General features: G+C 37.2%; 1 protein-coding gene across 1 annotated transcript in view; it reads left to right on the top strand.

Moving 5' to 3' along the window:
• faf2 (Fas associated factor family member 2) overlaps nucleotides 1–19,767 on the top strand; it is a 76,249-nt gene that overhangs the window by 48,807 nt on the left and 7,675 nt on the right. The window contains exons 6-9 of the mRNA XM_028813728.2: nucleotides 218–303; nucleotides 5,124–5,215; nucleotides 16,403–16,580; nucleotides 16,856–17,027. Coding sequence (XP_028669561.1) covers nucleotides 218–303; nucleotides 5,124–5,215; nucleotides 16,403–16,580; nucleotides 16,856–17,027 — 528 coding nt within the window. The remainder of the gene's footprint in view (nucleotides 1–217; nucleotides 304–5,123; nucleotides 5,216–16,402; nucleotides 16,581–16,855; nucleotides 17,028–19,767) is intronic.

Raw genomic sequence — 19,767 nt, 5'->3', positions numbered from 1 at the left:
CCCTTCTTGCTGTCATCCTTACTACATCTGCTGTAGCTTCCCAACTGTGTGGTAATTCTTCACTACCACCCAGTGCCTGTCTCACCCTCTCCCTAAGCTCAACCTTGCAGTCTTCCTTCTTCAACTTCCACCATTTGATCCTTGGCTCTGCCCTCACTCTCTTCCTCTTCTTACCTTGTTACATAGTCATTGCAGATGTTTTTTTTCCCCCCTACAGGCATTAAATGATGCCAAACGTGAGCTCAGATTTTTGTTGGTTTATCTTCATGGAGATGAACATCAGGACACTGATGAATTCTGTCGGTATGTCTTTTATAAAAGTTCAGCAGATTTATGCATTTTTCCTATGAGATGATATGGAAGGGGATAGACAGATTGTCATTTAATTCAGAAGAATGTGAAAATAAATAGGTTATGACTGCTGTAGTTTTCCCTGTTTAACTTCAGCCAGACTATTAGTAATAATTACCACTTAAGAAATTGTTACTATTTTCTTACTGTTGTCAAACAGTAATTATAGCTTTATCAGAATTTTATATACAGGTAGTCCCCAGGTTACAGACATCTGACCTACGACTTAAGAACGAGGACGCAGCTGCAACGCATGCGCCTCAGTATCTGCCGCTCCGTCATCTTCGGCCTGGGGATGCTGGAAGCGGTGGCTGGAGGGGGGCGATTTCGCTGCTTGTGCAGTGTAGTGTCCCTTAGGCGGCTCCCGGAGGCAAGCAGTGGCCCGTGGTCCATAGTCACCGGGGCCACAGCTATCGCTCGTGTGCAGGACGATGGTTTGCTGCCCGCCCACTACGCTGCTGCAGCTACTGCTCCTGACTGGACGCAGGCTGGATGGAGTGGAGGGGGATGTTTCATTGCCCGCCCAGTACACATGGCTGGTAATGCTGCAAGCGGTGACCCGGTTGTGGCTGAATGGGGTGGCGGGGGTAGCATTGCAGTGTGCTTCGGATGGCTGCCTGTTGAATTGGGGTTAGGCGATTCACTACCCGCCTTTGGCCGCACTGTGTTCGTTCTTGGTGGGCGGACACTGCAGAGAGCATACTGTAGTGGAGGTGACTGTGAGGTGGGCTGGTGATGAACCGCCCCCATTCATTCTCCATAGCAAGCCTACTTGTACTGTTGTGCACATAGTAGGAAGTTGTCTCTTGTCAGTACATCAGACGTGTTGACGGGTGCCTGCCTGCTGTGATAGCTGTACAGTGCTGTGCAGAAGAGCTCATCTTAACCTTTTGTCTTCACCCTTCAAGAATGTCTCTGAAACACAAATCTGATGCAAGTGCTGGTGATACAGTAAAGAAGAGAAAAACCATCACCATTGAAAATAAAGTAGAAATAATAAAAAGGTCAGAGAGAGGTGAAACTCCATCATTCATTGACAGAGCACTTGGTTACAGTCGGTCAGCATTTATTAAAATAATGTGCCTGTTCCGACTTACATACAAATTCAACTTAAGTACAAACCTACAGTCCCTATCTCGTACGTAACCCGGGGACTGCCTGTACACACTTGTTATATATGTCTCAATAAAGGTCAGGTGTTGTTTCAGAATGTTGACATCTGTTTAGTGCAAGGCAAAGTTTATAAACACTATATCACAATATGTAGCAAGGTCTTGACTAAAAATACGCAATTTGTAAAATAAACCCGTAAAATTAGAATGATTTACAATTTCCATTATTGCGGAATAGCCTGAAAAACAGTGGAAATGAAAAATGTAATAAGACTGGAAAAAAGGAAAAATGCACATCTGACTTTAAAAATAAAATTTAATTTACAAATAAACATGCCAAAGTAGTTCTGTTAAAGCATAAAACAGTTTTAAACAACTGTTTTCTCACTAAGAGCTTAAATAGACACAAAATCATTGTTCAACTTTAGTGACCTCAAGACATGCAGAAAGACAAGTCACATAAATTGTTTGACAGGTGGTCTTGTAGATTTACATGGGGTCCGGAAACCATGCCTTTGACTCATGTGGTTGGCTCCTTAGCTGCACTTGTAGTTTATAAACTATAAAATATTTTTTCCATTACAGTTGTATATAAAAGTAAATCTTTCTGTTAATCTAGAGACTGTGAAAAATTTGTTTGACCTACACCAAGAAAACACCTCTTTGTTTTGACAAAAGCAACTGAAGTTCCAGGCAGCCAGGCAAGCTGAGGTAGTTTTATATTTGTATTTCTCACAATTATTTCACTTCAGGAGGAACACTTGAGGGCCCTTTTGAAACCTCATATGCTGAGAATTTCCGTTATCATATTGATGAAATATCTATCAGTAGGTTTGTCACAACCCTGAAATTCCCAGCTTTAATACAATGATAGTAAAAGTATTGATATAATATTCTTGATTCCACAAGTTGGGTGCAAGATGCACTAAAATTTAAATGTCCCCACTTACAAATAAGTACATTCCTTTTGAGAAAGTGAACTTGTTCAAAAGCCTTGGAGGCTGTTACACATTGAAAATGTCAAAAAATGACAGTAGTACAGCCATCCATAATCAATAATAGTTTAAAAATGTAATGTTAATGAAAACTGTATTTTTCTTGAGGTACTAAGTGAATTACTTTGTTTATTGTAGGGGAATACTGTGTGGCGTCGAGCAGAGTAGTGTCTCAGTTAAAATTCATTTTTATTCTGACTACAGTCAAAGTATTTTTACGTCTAGCCTTTAAATTGAAACTCTGTTGTCTATCTAAGGCCTGATAACATTGAGGTGGTGTGGTAAACTTCAAATAATGGCCAAATCTCCCTAATTCACAGTCTCATAGTGCATAAAAAAAGAACAATGGCAGCTCAAACCAAATGCTATTACTTGAAACAGTTGCTAGCTATGGTTTGAACATGAGCAACAACATTGTAAAATTGATAGTGCCGGCCTTTATTCTGTATTCACGTTAACTCATTTTGCTGCTCATGTCAGCCTTTTTCTTGTCTGTGTGTCTTGTTAGGACAAAGCTGAGCTGAGGTGCAAGCTTCCATTGGCAGAGTCAAGTGCGGACAAAGCAGCACCAAGTAAAATAGTCAGAATGGTGGTTTGGGTCACTTGGAGCCCCAAGATAACTTAGTTCTGTCACCGTAAATATATGCTAAGGCTATCTATTGGTTTTAGCGTTGTTACAGTGTGACCTGAGCTGCATGCAAGCAGTGAATTAAGACTAGCTACTTATTAAGACTAACTGCTATAAGGTTATTACCTGCATGCATCATACAGACTATTATGCAGTTACATACATTGTGACTATTTGAAAAGGTGTAAATCGTAAAACTTGTGTATATATAGCATCTGTCCTGATCATATCCTTGCTTAACTTGGTGCGATTTAATTTAACATGGATCAATTCAAATTATGCTGCTGTGTAGTGAATAAAATAAGGATCACCTTATACATAAACAGGTATTTATTTTTTGGTATTGGCAGTGCTGTAAATAAAGTCCTCATTGAAAGATGGTGCAAGTTCCTTCTGTGCTGCATTTCTTCTAAATAGTTTGAATGTATCTTTGTGGGTATACTCCAAACCTGACGTACATTTTTCAACAGCATGTAGTTCATTCAACATGTACTCCAGTGTGTAGTTGGACAATATTTGCAAGGAATGCCTAGCACTTGAAGATATTATAAACCTTTTGTCAACACTTTAGACTTTTAACATTATTAGAATAAGCTGTACACAATAGTTAACAAGTGTCAAAATTGCCAGGAACTTGGCAATTGGGCAGTTAATGTATTATGCCTAAAACTGGAAAATGAGGCAAACAAAAGGGATGTTGATGCTTAAGTTATGATTTTGGAAATGTGTATCTGTCTTAAATTCTTTTGAGGTTAGTATTCTCTGCATTTTCCATTTTGTTTCTTTTAATTTCACGCTTACTGAAGGTAGAATTTCCTGATAATAATGCTTCACTCTGTGAGGCAACAGTACAAAATTTGGACTCCGGATCAACCATTTCACACTATTTAACATAATGCTGTATTAAATTCCTGATTCATTATTTTCTAGGTCAATATTATTTACAATTATCCTACATTCCTTATTGCTTCAATGATCATTTTGATGCAATTTAATGTAATATATCCAAGTACATTTCGTGAGGTTGAAAAAAATTATCCATTTTCCTTGCCTTTTATCCATGCTCTTCCCCAGTACATATAATTGGTGTAAGTGGGAGGGAGGGAGAGTTGAATGAATTTAAGGACATAATTTAAATTGGCAACACTGTCAGTGCGTTTAAATGCTCTTCAATAACCCACTTATTCACAGACACCTCATTACTAAACGGCCATGTATTTGCTTTGCACATGCTTTTGGTAAACATAGGTAGGAGAATCCCCAAAATAAATTTCCAGAGGTAAATGTTTAGACAATTACGTTATTCGTACTCCTGGCTTAAAATAAACTGTCTCAATATTTTAGAAATTGATAAATTTATGTTGAAGAACCGAATGTACTGCAGTAAGGTCACATGTTAAAAGTAATGTGCGTTAAGTAGTCAGATTATTTTTTAAAGCATTCCTAATGCATCTTATTGATGTAAAAATATCTGCATTACTACAATTCCAGCAGCACTGAATATAAAGCAAGAAGCACACATACTGGTATGCTGGTCCATTGCAGGGCTCAATCGCATAGCCAAGCAGAAAAGAGTTTGCTGTGTGCTGTCTGGTAACATAAAACCCATAAATAAAGTGCTAATTTGTAAAGATGCAAGAAAATAATCATAGCCATTATGCTTTTTTCAGATTCATAGTGGCTGATGATGAGGTTTCACTTTATTTTTTTTATTTTTTACTCAGTTTAATGACATTGAATAGTTTCTCCAAAAGAAAACTCCAGAAGATTACTTTTGTGTGTAAACATGGATTATTAAGAAGCCAGGTTTCTGCCTTGTTCACCTTAACCCGGTTATTCTTGTGTATGTAAGCACACTGAATGGATCAATGTAGTATGTTTTGAAACACTTTTGTTTTATGAAGGTGTTAAGTATAAAATGCATTATATAAACTAATTTATCTGGCATTGGGTTATCCTTCTTCCATCATGTTGTATATTTTATATTTATCAGAACAATTTGTTGTTATTGCTCTTTCTTTATCCTAATTCTTACAGAAATACATTATGTACAGAGGAAGTTGTCAACTTTGTCAATACTAGAATGCTGTTCTGGGCATGTTCCACTGCCAAACCAGAAGGATACAGAGGTAAATATTACTTTTCTGTCCTCTGTCCTTTGAAAGAGAGATGGTAGAGACTAAATCATACAAATTATTGTACTTCTACAGAGTAGGTGATACTTGTATTGTGTTTAGTAGATTTGTTTAATATTTAGTAAATGTTCAAATTCAACATTTACTTCTACTATATTTCAAAAGTAGGTGTTATCATAAAACATTGTAAGGCCTTGGTGCCAGTTTAGCACACTTTTCCTTTGTACATGTTCTTTATTTTTTTAGCTGGGATTGACCTTAACTTCATTTGCACTTCCTGACTCTTTCAGATTTATTGCTATATTTTTAGTTTTCATTGCCTTAGTGGTATAATCCTTTACCATTTTTTTCTCTTCTCTTTCTGTCACTGGATGTTAGAAAGCAGAAGCTTTCGAACAGTCATTTGGTCCCCTAAACACAGTTTCACACTGACAGTCTCAAAAGAAAAAGCATATCAGACTGCAAATGGCCATCAGATACTGTATGTAACACCTGCAGAAACCTACACTGTTCCACATAACAGAGTAATCCATAATAATAGAAGATTAGTGAAAGAGTTAATGATGGCATGCGTAACTTATTGTTGTAGGTAGGGTTAGTCTGCATTCTGATGGATGGCAACACAATATAATGGTAAACCACCAAGAACTTAAACTATAAAACTGTATCACACTTCCACTACATACAGTGGGGGAAATAAATATTGAATGCATCCACATTTTTTAAGTAAGTATATTTTCAATTAGGCTATTCATATGAAATTCTCGCGAAACGTTGTTAACTCAAGAAATCCACAAATATAAAGAATTTACAACATTTAACACTAGAATTACCAGAGCCTACGAAAAAACTCGTAGATCCGGCCCACCTTAAATCGCTTCTTAAAACCGTTCTCACCTCTCTGCCAGCGTCTTTTGTCATCTAAATGTACTGATAAAGACATGCTGCCAGCAGCCGGCTATTCCATCCCCCTACCGACTTAGAACGTAAACGAGCTTTTCCCAGCTCATGCCTTGATTGATTATCTGGGAGTGATTATCTGGGAGTGAGTGGAGTTTTAGAATGGAAATAATAAATCGCTATTTGGAACACACGCATTTCATGTGTGTTGCGTTTCTGCAGTAATCTGTGTAAACACATTGTTAAAACAAACGTTTTTTATATTCTAGTAACAAATGACAAAATGTAGGCATAAACTATATAATGTATGAAGCCTGAAGTCCAAATATCAAAGAAACACTTTCACAAAAGATTTCAGTCTGTAACAGCCGGTGTAATTTATGATATTTGCAAAGGTTAGCTTTGTTTTTTTTTTTTTTTAATTCACTTTTCATTGTCTCAGTCGTGTTCAGGATCCTTCCCTACCCCATGTAAAAGTATAACAAAACAAGTGCACTTTTATTCAAGAATATAACCGAAGAAAAAAGAAAGCAAGTTACAGTAGGCGGTTGATATGACAGCTTGCGTGGTGCAATGCTAAGAACTGCTGATTTCCATTCCGTGCTATATAACTGTTAACTGTTAACATTTGAATCTGATGATTGCATATAGCGCTGTCTTATTCAGTGTGTGCAAGAACATGAAGGTGGCCAGTTGCTGCGTGCTACAACGCACATTTTAAAAAAGAAAGAGACAAATATATGTGAAGAAATCATTTTATGACGCGAATAGTACCAATCAGAAAACATCGTCGAAGTAATGCAATATTATTTGAAAACGAACAGCGTCAGGTTGGATGTGAAGTTATACTGGCGCTGTTTGAGTCAGATCAGAAGCTGAATAAGCTGAACAAGCTCCTGTTCTGACTCTAAGTAAAAGGCATGAATTAATTAACAGAAATAACCGCGATCGACATTTAAAAAGCATGAATTAATTAACAGAAATAACCGCGATCGACATTTTAAACTTAACGATTTACAGTGCATACCAATTTATAAATTTTATGTCCGTTTTCAGTAGTAAGCTGCTCTTTGGGGGGGGGGCTAGTGTTAGAGAGTGTGAGCTTATACAGTGCTGAAAACGGCAAATATAGGAGTGAGTGGGATCGAACTGGGAAATCTTGATCACACTTGGTTTGCGTCTGTACTTGCGCTGTTTCTTAGAGTCAGATCGGGGGTGGGGATGCTAGAGCGCGTGAGCTTATTCAGTTCTGCTGGATCAACGCATATGTTGATCTTTTTTTCTTTCAGTAATAGCGCCAACATAAATCCACACCCGATCTGACTCTGTTCGTTTTCAAATAAAATTGCATTAGTGCGATGATGTTTTCACATATATTGTCTCTTTCTTTCAGGTGTGTAATAGGAACCACAGCATAGAGAGAAGCGGGTACATTGTAACAGGTACACACGTTGTAAATGTAGGAAAGACTATCCTTGCGTGTGTGTGAACAGTTAACATTTGAATCTGATTATTGCATATAACGCTGAACTTATTGCTCTGTACTATTCTATCCTCTGCATGTCCTGGAGTATACAAAAGAAACAGCATACAGCAACATGTGGGGACTGGCAAGATCGGGAAAAAAAAATACGCATTCACTGATTACAAAATGCAACATGTTATGCGAATGAATGTGAATAATATGAATAATGTTGCATCCATGCCACAAAGTTTTCCGAAATGTACTATACAGGTCATAAAACAATTCCAAATATCATATATACCTACGTCTGTGTTTTTTTGTTGTTTTGACATCATTCACCATAAGGTGCACTCTAATTCAGCATGAGCAGGAACACTCAATAAAACCGAATAAAAAAATCAAGTGACAGTGAGATACGAAGAAGGCAGATTCGCCAGCGTTTGTGTGTCAGCTTTTATCCCTCCAGATGAGAGAATGTCCAGTTCCATTGTCTCAAAACACCACTCACATCTCCAGTTATTCCGTTTCAAATAAAAAATAACAGCGTCAGATCCCCTGGTGGGGGGGGCTAGTATGTATCGTGATTGTGATTTAGAGAGAATAAAAGTAAAAAAAAAAAACGGTAACTTTTACAAGTCCTATAAATGCACACCGTGTGTTACAGACGCAAACCAAATGTATGTGTGTACTGTATAATATTAACAAAAAGAGGAGCTCACTACTGAAAACAGCAAATATAGGAGTGAGTGGGGATCGAACCGGGGACTCTCAATTACAAGTCAGCAAATCTTACCGCTACGCCACGGAAGCTATTGTATCAGTCTTGAACCTTTTGTGGAAGTGTTTTTACTTGATCTTTGGACTTCGGGCTTCATACATTATATAGTTTATGCCTACATTTTGTCATTTACTACTAAAATATGAAAAACGTTTCTGTTTTAAAAATGTGTTTACACAGATTGCTGTAGAAGTGGAACACACATGAACTGTGTGTGTTTCAAATAGCGATCTATTATTTCCACACTAAAACTCTAGCAGTTCAGTCACTCCCAGATAATCAAACAAGGCAAGAGCTGGGAAAACTTAGTGAACGCTCTGCGACGGTGGGGGATGGAATAGCCGGCTGCTTGCTGGCTCGTCTTAATCGGCACATTTAGAAGACAAAAGAGAGCTGCGAATGGCTTTAAGGTGGGCCGGATCTACAAGTTTTTTCGTAGACTCTGGTAATTCTAGTGTTAAGGACATAAGTAAGTTATATGTAATAAAGTGGAATGACACAAGGAAAAAATATTGAAGACGCTAATTTAATACATAGTGGAGAAGCCTTCGTTTGTAATGACAGCTTCAGGATGCTTCCTGTATGAAGAAACCAATTGCCTGCAGTTCTCAGGTGTGATTTTTTTTTTTTTTTTTTTCCTCTCTTTTTTTGATCCATTCTTCTAAAGCAGTGGTTCCCAAAGTTGACTGGGCTCCGACCCACCTAACAAAAACTGCCAAATTCGGGACCCACCTCTTAGCCGTCTTAAAAAGGGGGCATAAAATATTGGTAACGCTCAGATTCCCTAGTAGCAAGTCGCGGAACTACTTAATGGTGTCTTATTTGTTCGGGCTGTTTATTTTATTTAAAGTATTTTTTTCATTTGACATTAATTTGTTATCATCACAGACAACATATATTGTACTTTAGCTCACAAACAGTCACTATGGAAATTTAAGTGTTACCAATATGAATGAAGGACTTTTCAAATAAGAAAAAAAACAACTTTAAGTTACAATTTTTTATTACTTAAATACCTACAAGGACTGTTATTTCAATGAGAAGGGTGTATTTGTTTCCTATTTTTTGTCATTACAGCTTTAGCATCAACTTCAATTTTAGTTACTTTTAATCGCAGTGAGTTTGATACGTCCAATTTATTTTGGTATTTAGTTTTAATGCTGATCATAGCCGAAAATCCTGCCTCACATAGATATGAGGTACTGAAGGGGAGGAGGACTTTTATAGCTTCATCAAACAGGCAAGGATAGTTCCCAGCAACTGAGAGCCAGAATTTCGTTAACTGCTTGCGATTGAAACTATTTTTCAGTGACGTATCTTCTGATAAATCAATGAGTTCTTCACTTGCTTTTGTTGACATACTACTTGGTAGGTGGTCTTGAAATGGGTTACAAATCCAATTCAACGAGTCAAGCTTTTTCATCTCTTCCCCGAAATAGGCATCAAAGTTATTTTTTAACAATGATAAATGAGTGGAAATTGCAGACAGTACGTTCGTCTTTGGCTGCACTTGGTTTTCTATAATAAAAGTTTCAAGAGTTTCAAAACAATCATACTTGCCATCCTCAATACAACTTTTCCACAACATAAGCTTTTTCATAAACGCTCGAATTCTATCGTGAACTGCAAAAATGTCTGATTCGTTTGAACCTTGCAAATACAAATTGAGTTCGTTTAATTTCGAAAAAATATCCGCCAAGTATGTGAGCTTGAGAATGAATTCTTTGTCCAGTAGAGATTCAATATATTCAGTTTTTCCTTCCAAGTAAATTGTAACTTCATTGCGTAATTCCACTAATCGTGTCAGTACTTTCCCCCTGGATAACCAACGTACCTCTGTATGCAGAAGAAGAGATGTATGAAGACTACCCATTTCTTCACACAGCTTTTGAAATAAACGTGCTTGTAAGGGTTTTGTTTTAATATAATTTACAATTTTCACAGCTGTATTTAGTACTGTTTTGAAATCATTAGGTAATGCTTTTGAAACCAGTGCTTCTCTGTGAAGGCTACAGTGTGTCCACAAAGCACAGGGGCTTTGTTTAAGAACTCTTGTAACGACACTGCTATTTTTCCCGCGCACCGTCAGTGCATATACCGAAACAGTTCTTCCACTGTAAACCTTTCTCTTTTATATAGGAATCAATTGCATTGAAAATTTCCTCGGCCGTTCCACGACTAATTGGCTTGCAGAACAAGATATCTTCATGCGCGTCGTTTTGCCATATATAACGCACAAAAACAAGTAGTTGAGATAGGCCTTGCACGTCAGTAGACTCATCTAGTTGTAGCATATAATATTTACTATAAACTACCCTCCGGATTAATTCGTCCTCTGTCCATTCAGCCATTTCGTCGATTCGTCGTGCAACAGTATTATTGGACAGTGGTATGCGCTCGATTTCCTTTACTTCTTTTTCTCCAAACATCGCTCTAGCAGCATCTTTAATCGATGGTAACACTAAATCTTCGCCAATGGTATGAGGCTTTCCTGCTCTGGCGATCCTTAAGCTAATGAGGTACGAGGCATATACAGCATTTTCATTAATATTAATGAAATGTGAAACAATATTTTTTGAAGATTTCATATCCAACAATTTTCTTTGAAAAAAATCTACTGGCTTATTCGTAAAATGGGAATGCTTCGTTTCTGTATGACGCGTCAACTTACTTGGGCGCATACTTTCGTTCGCTAATATTTCGTAGCAAATCACGCATTGAGGACGCGGATCTATCGTATCATGATTCCAAGTGAATCATAGTTTTAGATATTCAGGGTCATATTTTCTTACAACTTTCCATCGTTTCGATTCATGCGAACTCGTTGAGGGAGCTTGGAAGTCAGCCTCAGTGCCACTTTTGTCATTTATAATAACATCTTCTGTCTTTTCATCACAATCAACCGGCGGCGGTGACGTAGTTTTTGCTATCCGTTTCAACCACTTTTCCATTATTATATTCAAACGTTAATAATTGTTTTTAAAAAGATTATAAGGGCGTACGCTAACGAACACAACACAACGCGATAAAGAATATCACAAAAACAAAAGATGTCCGGCTGTTAGCCCGATCGGTCGGAATATCGTCTTATGTTTCAGGGCCCACTCAATATTCACTCGCGACCCACCCATAGTTTGGGAAATGCTGTTCTAAAGTGTTTGTTTTTAAATCTTGAAAATTCTGGGGGCTCTCTTGTAAACCTTGATCATTAGTACCTTCCAGAAATGTTCAGTTGGTCAAGTGATTGACTGGGCCATTCTAACAACTTACTGATTTTCTTTCTCTGAAACCAATTGAGTGTTTATTTTGCTGTATGCTTTGGATCGTTGTGGGTGGGCCTTCCAGAAAGACATCTCATTCTCATCATCCTGGTGGATATCAGCAGATTCATTTCAAAAATCTTTTGGTACATGGCACCATTCATCGTTTCTTCTGTTAGAGAAGTCTGCCAGTACCATGAGATGAGAAACTGCATTCTCCCAGTATTTCATAGATGTGTCCAGATGTTATGTAGCAAATTGTAAACAAACTTCAGCCTGGCTTTTCTTCAGTAATGAAGTCTTGTGGGGTGAGCGTGCATAGGGGTCATGCCGGTGTAGTCCTTTGCCTATTGTTTTCTCTAACAATTGTACCTGGTGCCACCAAGTCTCTCTGGAGCTCTTTTGAAATGGTTCATGGCTCTTGGGCTGCTCTTCTGATTCCCTGGTCAGAAATCTTGCAAGGAGCTCCAGTCTGTGGCCAGTTTGTTGTGGAGTGATATTCCTTTCACTTATGGGTAATAGCCCCAATGGTGCATACTGGAAAATTCAGAAGTTTTGAAATATACCTGTAACCAGTTCCATTGACGTGGTTTGCAACAATCAGGTTACAAAATGTCTTGAGAGAGCTCTTTTCTTTTACCCATTATGAGATGTTTCTTGTGTGACACCTTGTTAGGAAAACACCTTTTTATAGCCCATCAATATGTACTAACCCTGCTGATATCAGTTTGCTCAGATAGGAGCTGGAATTACTTTCTAACTACTTATGGGTTTCATTCAGCGTCATTATACATACCGTTATTTATGGCCTTTAATGTTGTGAATTCTTTATATTTATGGATTTCTTGAGTTAATACCATTATCTGGTGAGAATTTCATGTGAATAGTCTCATTGGAAGTATCTTTTTGAAAAAAATGTTGACGAGTTTAATACTTATTTCAATACTGACCCAGTATTCAAAACAAGCTGGCAGATGTGGTAAGCACATAGTCTCTGCCAAATCTAGTGGATAATAAATTAGGATATCTTAACAATGGTATCACAATTGTCAGAGGTAAACCAGTTCAAGGCAAGTTAAAGTATGAAATTACCTGTCCTCTTAAGAGATAACCACATCCATTAGCAAATGCACTGAATTTCTCTTTGAAGCAGTTAGTGTAGACTGGTTATGTTATTCTGGTCCCCAAACCTCAGAACTGGTTACAACATAACCATGACAACTATCATTAAAGAAATGGATACTGTACTACTACTTAGATGGCATGACTTCTCAACTTTAATGCATGTTAAATATTTACAGGTGACATCCTACATTTTCTCTCGGTCTCCAAGAATCTTGTAAATTAAAGTGCCATGAAATGGATTAGCTTCATGAGAAGGTACTTATAAGATCTCCTGCATCCGTAGTCTCAAAAAACACCACCTCATGCGTTATCTTACATGAAACACCAGTTTGATTAAGGTCACCCTGGTCATTTCATTAGAATTCCATGTTCAACAAAAATTTGTTGGAATTAGCATAGCCCAAAATTCAATAATGGAAAATTTACAAAAAGCTCAATTCATATATTGTCCTGTACTAGAGAGTTACGTACCAGTGTAACAACTGGTTACAATATCTGAATTAGATGCCACAGTACTTGAGCCTCAAAAAGAGTCTTAATGATCTTGTTTGAAGCTGGCCAATACAGAATCGACTTTACAGTCCTCTCCCATACAGAAAATCAACTACTAACAGAATGAAAGAATAATTAGAAAATGTGTTAAACTAAGAAAAGACTACAACACAAAACACAAATCTACAAACAAGTAAACCATTTGTATATACAAAGGAACTGTAAACACTATTTACATAATGAACTATATTCCCTACCCGAACCCCGTAGCAGACACACAAGTAAAAGACAACGTCCACAAGAATTGTGTGATATTTCGGTACAGTTATTAATGGGTTAATCAATGCAACGGTTTCTGATATTGCTGCAGTGCTCCCATAAATAAAAACCTGTTAGTAACTAAAGTAGATGGGAAAGGATGGAAATAATCGAAAGACATATAGTACAATCCCCATAGGGAGAATGAAAAACAGTATGATCTAACAATGCATTTCCCTGTTTAAGCAGAAAGCTGCAGCAGCATTGTCTAAAGTAAATTTCATTTGCCCATCATACGGTCTCCAGATCTTTGTGTCTGGAGCAAACAGGTGAGATGAATGAGACAGTATCTGTGGCTGAGAAAGGCTGTTACCTGATTTGGTTTAGGCTAAGTATCTATCTATCCTATCTATCTATCTATAAATAACACTGAAACTCTTGGTATTCAGGTATAATGAGAGAAAAAAAATGAAAGTCTTGCTTTGCCAGGCAGCATTTCAGTCCAAATCACTTGGAACTTTAGTGATATATAAAGTTCCTTCAGGAAGTTTTCAGACTTCTCACTTTTTACTCATTTTGGCGTGTTGCAACGTTTTGCTAAGTTAATTTTTTATCTCATCAATCACTCAATACCCAAAAATGGCAAACCAAAATTTTTTTGTTTTATTCCCCTCAATTTCAGGCCCTTTACTCATTTAAGTTATTTTACATCATTGAAGCACATTTGGCAGCATTTAGAGCCAAGAGTCTTCTTGGGTATTACACAACAAGCTATTTTCTGCCATTTTTGTCAGATCCTCAAAAGCTCTGTCAGGTAGAATGTAGACAGTCAGTTAACAGCTGCCTTTAGGTCTCTCCAGAGATGTTCAATTGGGTTCAAAGTGTGGGCTCTGGTTATGCCACTCAAGGGCATTCACAGAGTTGACCTTAAGCCACTCCTGTGTTGTTTTTACTTTGTGCTTAAGGTCATTCACCTGTTGGAAGGTATACCTTCAGCTCACTATTGGTTCCAGGGTGTTCTGGACCAGCTTTTCATTAAGGGATATCTCTGTTCTTTGCTACTTTCAGCTTTCTTTCAACCCTGACTAGTCTTCCAAGCACTGTTGTTGACAGTCATCTCCATAGCATGATGCTGCCTGCCACCACCATACTTCCCTGCTAGGTGTTGAAAGGTGTTGAGCAGTGCCTGGTTTCTTCCAGATGTGATGCTTAGAATAGAGACCATACAGTTCAATCTTTGTTTTACCAGACCAGAGAATCTTGTTTCTCGTAGTCTGAGAGACCTCTAGGTGCATTTTTCACAAACTTCAAACAGGCTTTCACATGTTCTCTGGCCACTCTGCTATAAAGTCCAGATTAGTAGAGTGTTACAGTGATAATTGCCCTCCTGTCAGTTTCTTTTATTACTACACAGTTTCTCTAGAGCTCAGCCAAAGTGAACATCATGTTCTTGGTCACCTCTTTTATCAAGGCTCTTCTCACACATTTGTTTGGTTTGGCTGCACGGCCAGCTCTGTAGAGAGCTGTGATTGTTCCAGACTTATTCCATTTAAGAATTGTGGAGGCCACTGTGCTCTTGGGAATCTTCAGTGATGCAGAACATTTTTATAGCGTTTCCAGGATCTGTGCCATGATGCAATCTCTTAAGTTCTGCAGGCATTTCCTCGACTTTGCTCTGATACACATTCAGTTGTAAAACCTTATACAGACAGGTGTGTGCCTTTACTAATCATGCTCGATCATCTGATTTGACCACAGGTGGACTCCAGACAAGGTATAGAAACATGTTAATGATGATTAGTAGAATGGGACGCACCTTAGCCAAATTTCAAGTATTGTAGCAAAGTGCCTGAATACTTGTTAATATGATATTTCAATTTTTTATTTTTAATAAATTTGCTAAGATTCTTAAAATCATGTTTTTACATTCTGGGGTATTAAGTGTTGTTTGATATGGGGAAATAATAAATGTAAACAATTTTAGCATAATGCTTCAACATCACAAAATGTTTAAAAAAAAAAAAGGAATCTGAACACTTTTATGTGATTTATAGGGTTATGCATTATCCAACTTATCTTGGTTTCCTTCTTCTTGTGTCATTATTATGTCACGTGGCTGTGTACTTGGAATTTATTAAAAACACTACACAGTATTAATAGTTTTGTTTGTTTTAAATCTATGCTTATAGTAGAAGTAATTGTTATTAGCACTATGCAAATGATAGAATTTGAGCATATTTATATACATACATAATAAACAATTAAATATTAGTATGAGATTAGGCAATAGAATTAATGTTGCCTTCATTGCTGTTTAAAAGGGTGATTTTTATAAAATATTTTAAGGGTTCTTTGTAGGATAGTTTTATGATTGACTAGCATACCACACTGCAATAGATTCACACTCTCTGACATTTATGAGCCACCAAAAAAATGTGTATAGATATTTATTATCAAAACCTATTTCATGAAGTTGCATTATATGCATCACAGTTGTTCTTCATCCCACTTATTTTTAGTTGTTGATATAAAGAAACCCAGCAAATTTCACTACCACCTTACATTCATAATATGGTAGTAAGCTAGCAGTTCTTTTTAGAGCTTGAATTGGCATAATATTTAGAATCTCTGTTATTCTAACCAATTACAATTAGAAATGAAACACATGGAAAATACTAATAAATTATCCAGAAGCTGGAGTTTCTAAAATATATTCTGCATTCTACTTATTCACAATGTGTATATAACCCACGCTTGAAGCTTCTTTTTGCACTAACACAATGTCAGTGATGCACTTCCACATTCCATACAGCATTAGCACAGTACATAACACTGTTTTGTCTGTATGTACATATTAATATTTATGTTGTAATGTCATTCGTGTCTTTATCATTGCTTGTCAGTGTCCCAGGCTCTGCGAGAAAACACCTACCCTTTCCTTGCCATGATTATGCTGAAAGACCGGAAGATGACAGTTGTTGGTAGATTAGAGGGTGTGATTCAGTCAGAGGATCTAATTAATCAGCTAACATTTATCATGGAGGCCAATCAAACATATCTAGTATCTGAGCGACTAGAAAGGTATGTGGAGTCTTTGAATCTGTGCCCTGCTTGTTTAGTTTATCTTAATTCTGTAAGCAATCAGGCATTCTTTTATACTAATTTACATTGCAAGCAGATGTAATCTTTTTCCTAATATATTTACTTTGTAGGCAATTTACAAGTTTGGACATAGTTACATATATTCTTAATATATTGGTTTTAAGTTTGAAGTAATCTCCTCTTAGAGCAGTGTATTGGTTTTGAACTTACACATAAAGTTAGTTTTACTATTTTGTGGTATTCTTCATTCCCAGAGAGGAACGTAACCAGACGCAAGCACTCAGACAGCAGCAAGATGAAGCATACCAGGCTTCTCTACGTGCTGATCAAGAGAAAGACAGAAAGAAAAAGGAGCAGCAGGAGCAAAAGAGGAGAGAGGAGGAAGCAGCTCGTCAGATTGTACTAGCTGAAGAAAGGAGACGACGGGTAAGAGCCTGAACTTCTGTTAGTACTATCTGCTCTAAAGTTTTTAATAATGACAGTGCATTCCATCCCCATTTACTATAATAATTGGTTTTAGGAATTTGCACTTTGTGCAACATGTTTTTTGTTTGTTTCATAGTTAATGTTGAAATTAGTGTGGAATATGCTACATTATGTAGGTTATGTAGATGTATGGTTATAGCAAACATAACTGATCATCTTATGAAATTCTGAAATCAAGCAAAAACACATGGGGTGGGGGGGAAGGAACAGCAACAATAAGGTGTGGTGACAAATGTGCACGGCTAGTGGAATTTCATTTAGCGCATTCTTACAAAAATGACAAAGATTTGCCTGCACATTAAAATGTTGTTAGCTTTACATTTTGTACGTTTTTTATGATGGGCCTTTTGCTTTTTAACAGCTTATGTGCCTCCTGCAACAGGTAATACTGACACATGGATCGGTTCCTTATTTACAGTTTTTATGAGGGATTGCACCTACAGTTGAACCATACACTTAGGGTGAATTCTTTTCAAACTTACTTTATAACCCCTCTGCAGATTTTATACTAACAAACTATAAATTTGGCATATCATTTATAACATATCTACATTGTGCAGGGCAAAAGTAAATTTTCCAACAATGTTCACAGATAGAGTATTCCAATTTGTATTGAATTTATCTCAATTCCAGTGTTTCACAAGTTTACTTGCACTTTGGTAACTGTGCCTTAGACCAGCTTGGTAAATTTCAGAAAATGATGTCAAGCCTTTAGGCAACTTCACAATTAGCTTGTGATAGCCAGTTAGCCTAATTGGAGTCAAAAAGTGGATGAATGTTATCTGCAATCTTAGTCTTACTGGATCTCAGTGCGGCATTTGACACAGTGGACCATGCAGTTCTGTTAAAACGGCTTGAAGATGAAGTAGGCATTCAAGGCTGTACATTGAAATGGTTTGAGTCCTACCTTAAAGGTAGATCTATGTCTGATAACATAGATGGGAATTTCTCTCAGCCAGCTCCTCTCACACACGGCGTCCCTCAAGGTTCTATCCTGGCTCCACTTCTATCTTCCCTTTATCTACTCCCCTTAAGGGTCATCTTTTACAAACACCTTAGCAAGGAGGTTGAAACTATGTCACAAATGAGTCTTTCAAATGGACAATGACTCCAAGCATACCACCAAACTTGTGGCAAAACAACTTAAAGACAACAAGGGCAAGGTATTGGAGTGTCCATCACAAAGCCCTGACCTCAGTCTGATTGAAAACTTGTGGCAGAGCTGAAAAGCATTTGTGAGCAGGGAGGCCTTTGAACCTGTCCCAGTTACACCAGTTCTGTCTGGAAGAATGGGCCAAAATTCCAGCAGCTTAAGCAGCCTTTGGAAGTCTACCCAAAATGTTTAGCTCAAGTTAAACAATTTAAAGGCAATGTTACCAAATATTAACCAAGTGTATGTAAACTTGTGATCCACTAGAACTGTGATATAGTCAATAAAATTGAAATACTCTTGTCTGTGAACATTGTTGGGAAAAAATTAGTTTTGCCTTGCACAAAGTAGATGTCTTAAACAATGTGTCAAATTTATAGTTTTGTAGTATAAATTTGTGGAGGGGGATTATAAGTGAGTTTTAAAGAAAGTGTATATAAACTTCTGATTTCAACTGTAATTTGCCTCTGTAAATTATAAAGCACTGTTGCTTTTTATTTATTTGATTTCACTCCAGTTTTAATGTTTTGTTTTGCCACATTTTCTTTATTTTACTTATTTTTATTAAAAAAAAAAGTGTTTCTGGTTTAAAAAACAATCTTTTCAGAGATAAAATTACATAAACTTATGTGTGTGTGTGTGTATATATATTTATATATATATATATATTTATATATTTATATAAATTTATAAATTTATATATATATATATATATATATATATATATATATATTTATATAATGTGTATGTGTATATGTACAGTGCATCCAGAAAGTATTCACAGCGCATCACTTTTTCCACATTTTGTTATGTTACAGCCTTATTCCAAAATGGATTAAATTCATTTTTTTCCTCAGAATTCTGCACACAACACCCCATAATGACAACGTGAAAAAAGTTTAATTGAGGTTATTGCAAATTTATTAAAAATAAAAAAACTGAGAAATCACATGTACATAAGTATTCACAGCCTTTGCTCAATACTTTGTCGATACACCTTTGGCAGCAATTACAGCCTCAAGTCTTGTTGAATATGATGCCACAAGCTTGGCACACCTATCCTTGGCCAGTTTCACCCATTCCTCTTTGCAGCACCTCTCAAGCTCCATCAGGTTGGATGGGAAGCGTCGGTGCACAGCCATTTTAAGATCTCTCCAGAGATGTTCAATCGGATTCAAGTCTGGGCTCTGGCTGGGCCACTCAAGGACATTCACAGAGTTGTCCTGAAGCCACTCCTTTGATATCTTGGCTGTGTGCTTAGGGTCGTTGTCCTGCTGAAAGATGAACCGTCACCCCAGTCTGAGGTCAGGAGTGCTCTGGAGCAGGTTTTCATCCAGGATGTCTCTGTACATTGCTGCAGTCATCTTTCCCTTTATCCTGACTAGTCTCCCAGTTCCTGCCGCTGAAAAACATCCCCACAGCATGATGCTGCCACCACCATGCTTCACTGTAGGGATGGTGCCAGGTTTCCTCCAAATGTGATGCCTGGCATTCACACCAAAGAGTTCAATCTTTGTCTCATCAGACCAG

Source organism: Erpetoichthys calabaricus, chromosome 11 (genome assembly GCF_900747795.2).
Source record: "Erpetoichthys calabaricus chromosome 11, fErpCal1.3, whole genome shotgun sequence".
Taxonomy (NCBI): domain Eukaryota; kingdom Metazoa; phylum Chordata; class Cladistia; order Polypteriformes; family Polypteridae; genus Erpetoichthys; species Erpetoichthys calabaricus.
The sequence above is the reverse complement of the archived record's forward strand: the minus strand, read 5'-3'. Positions and strand labels throughout refer to the sequence as shown.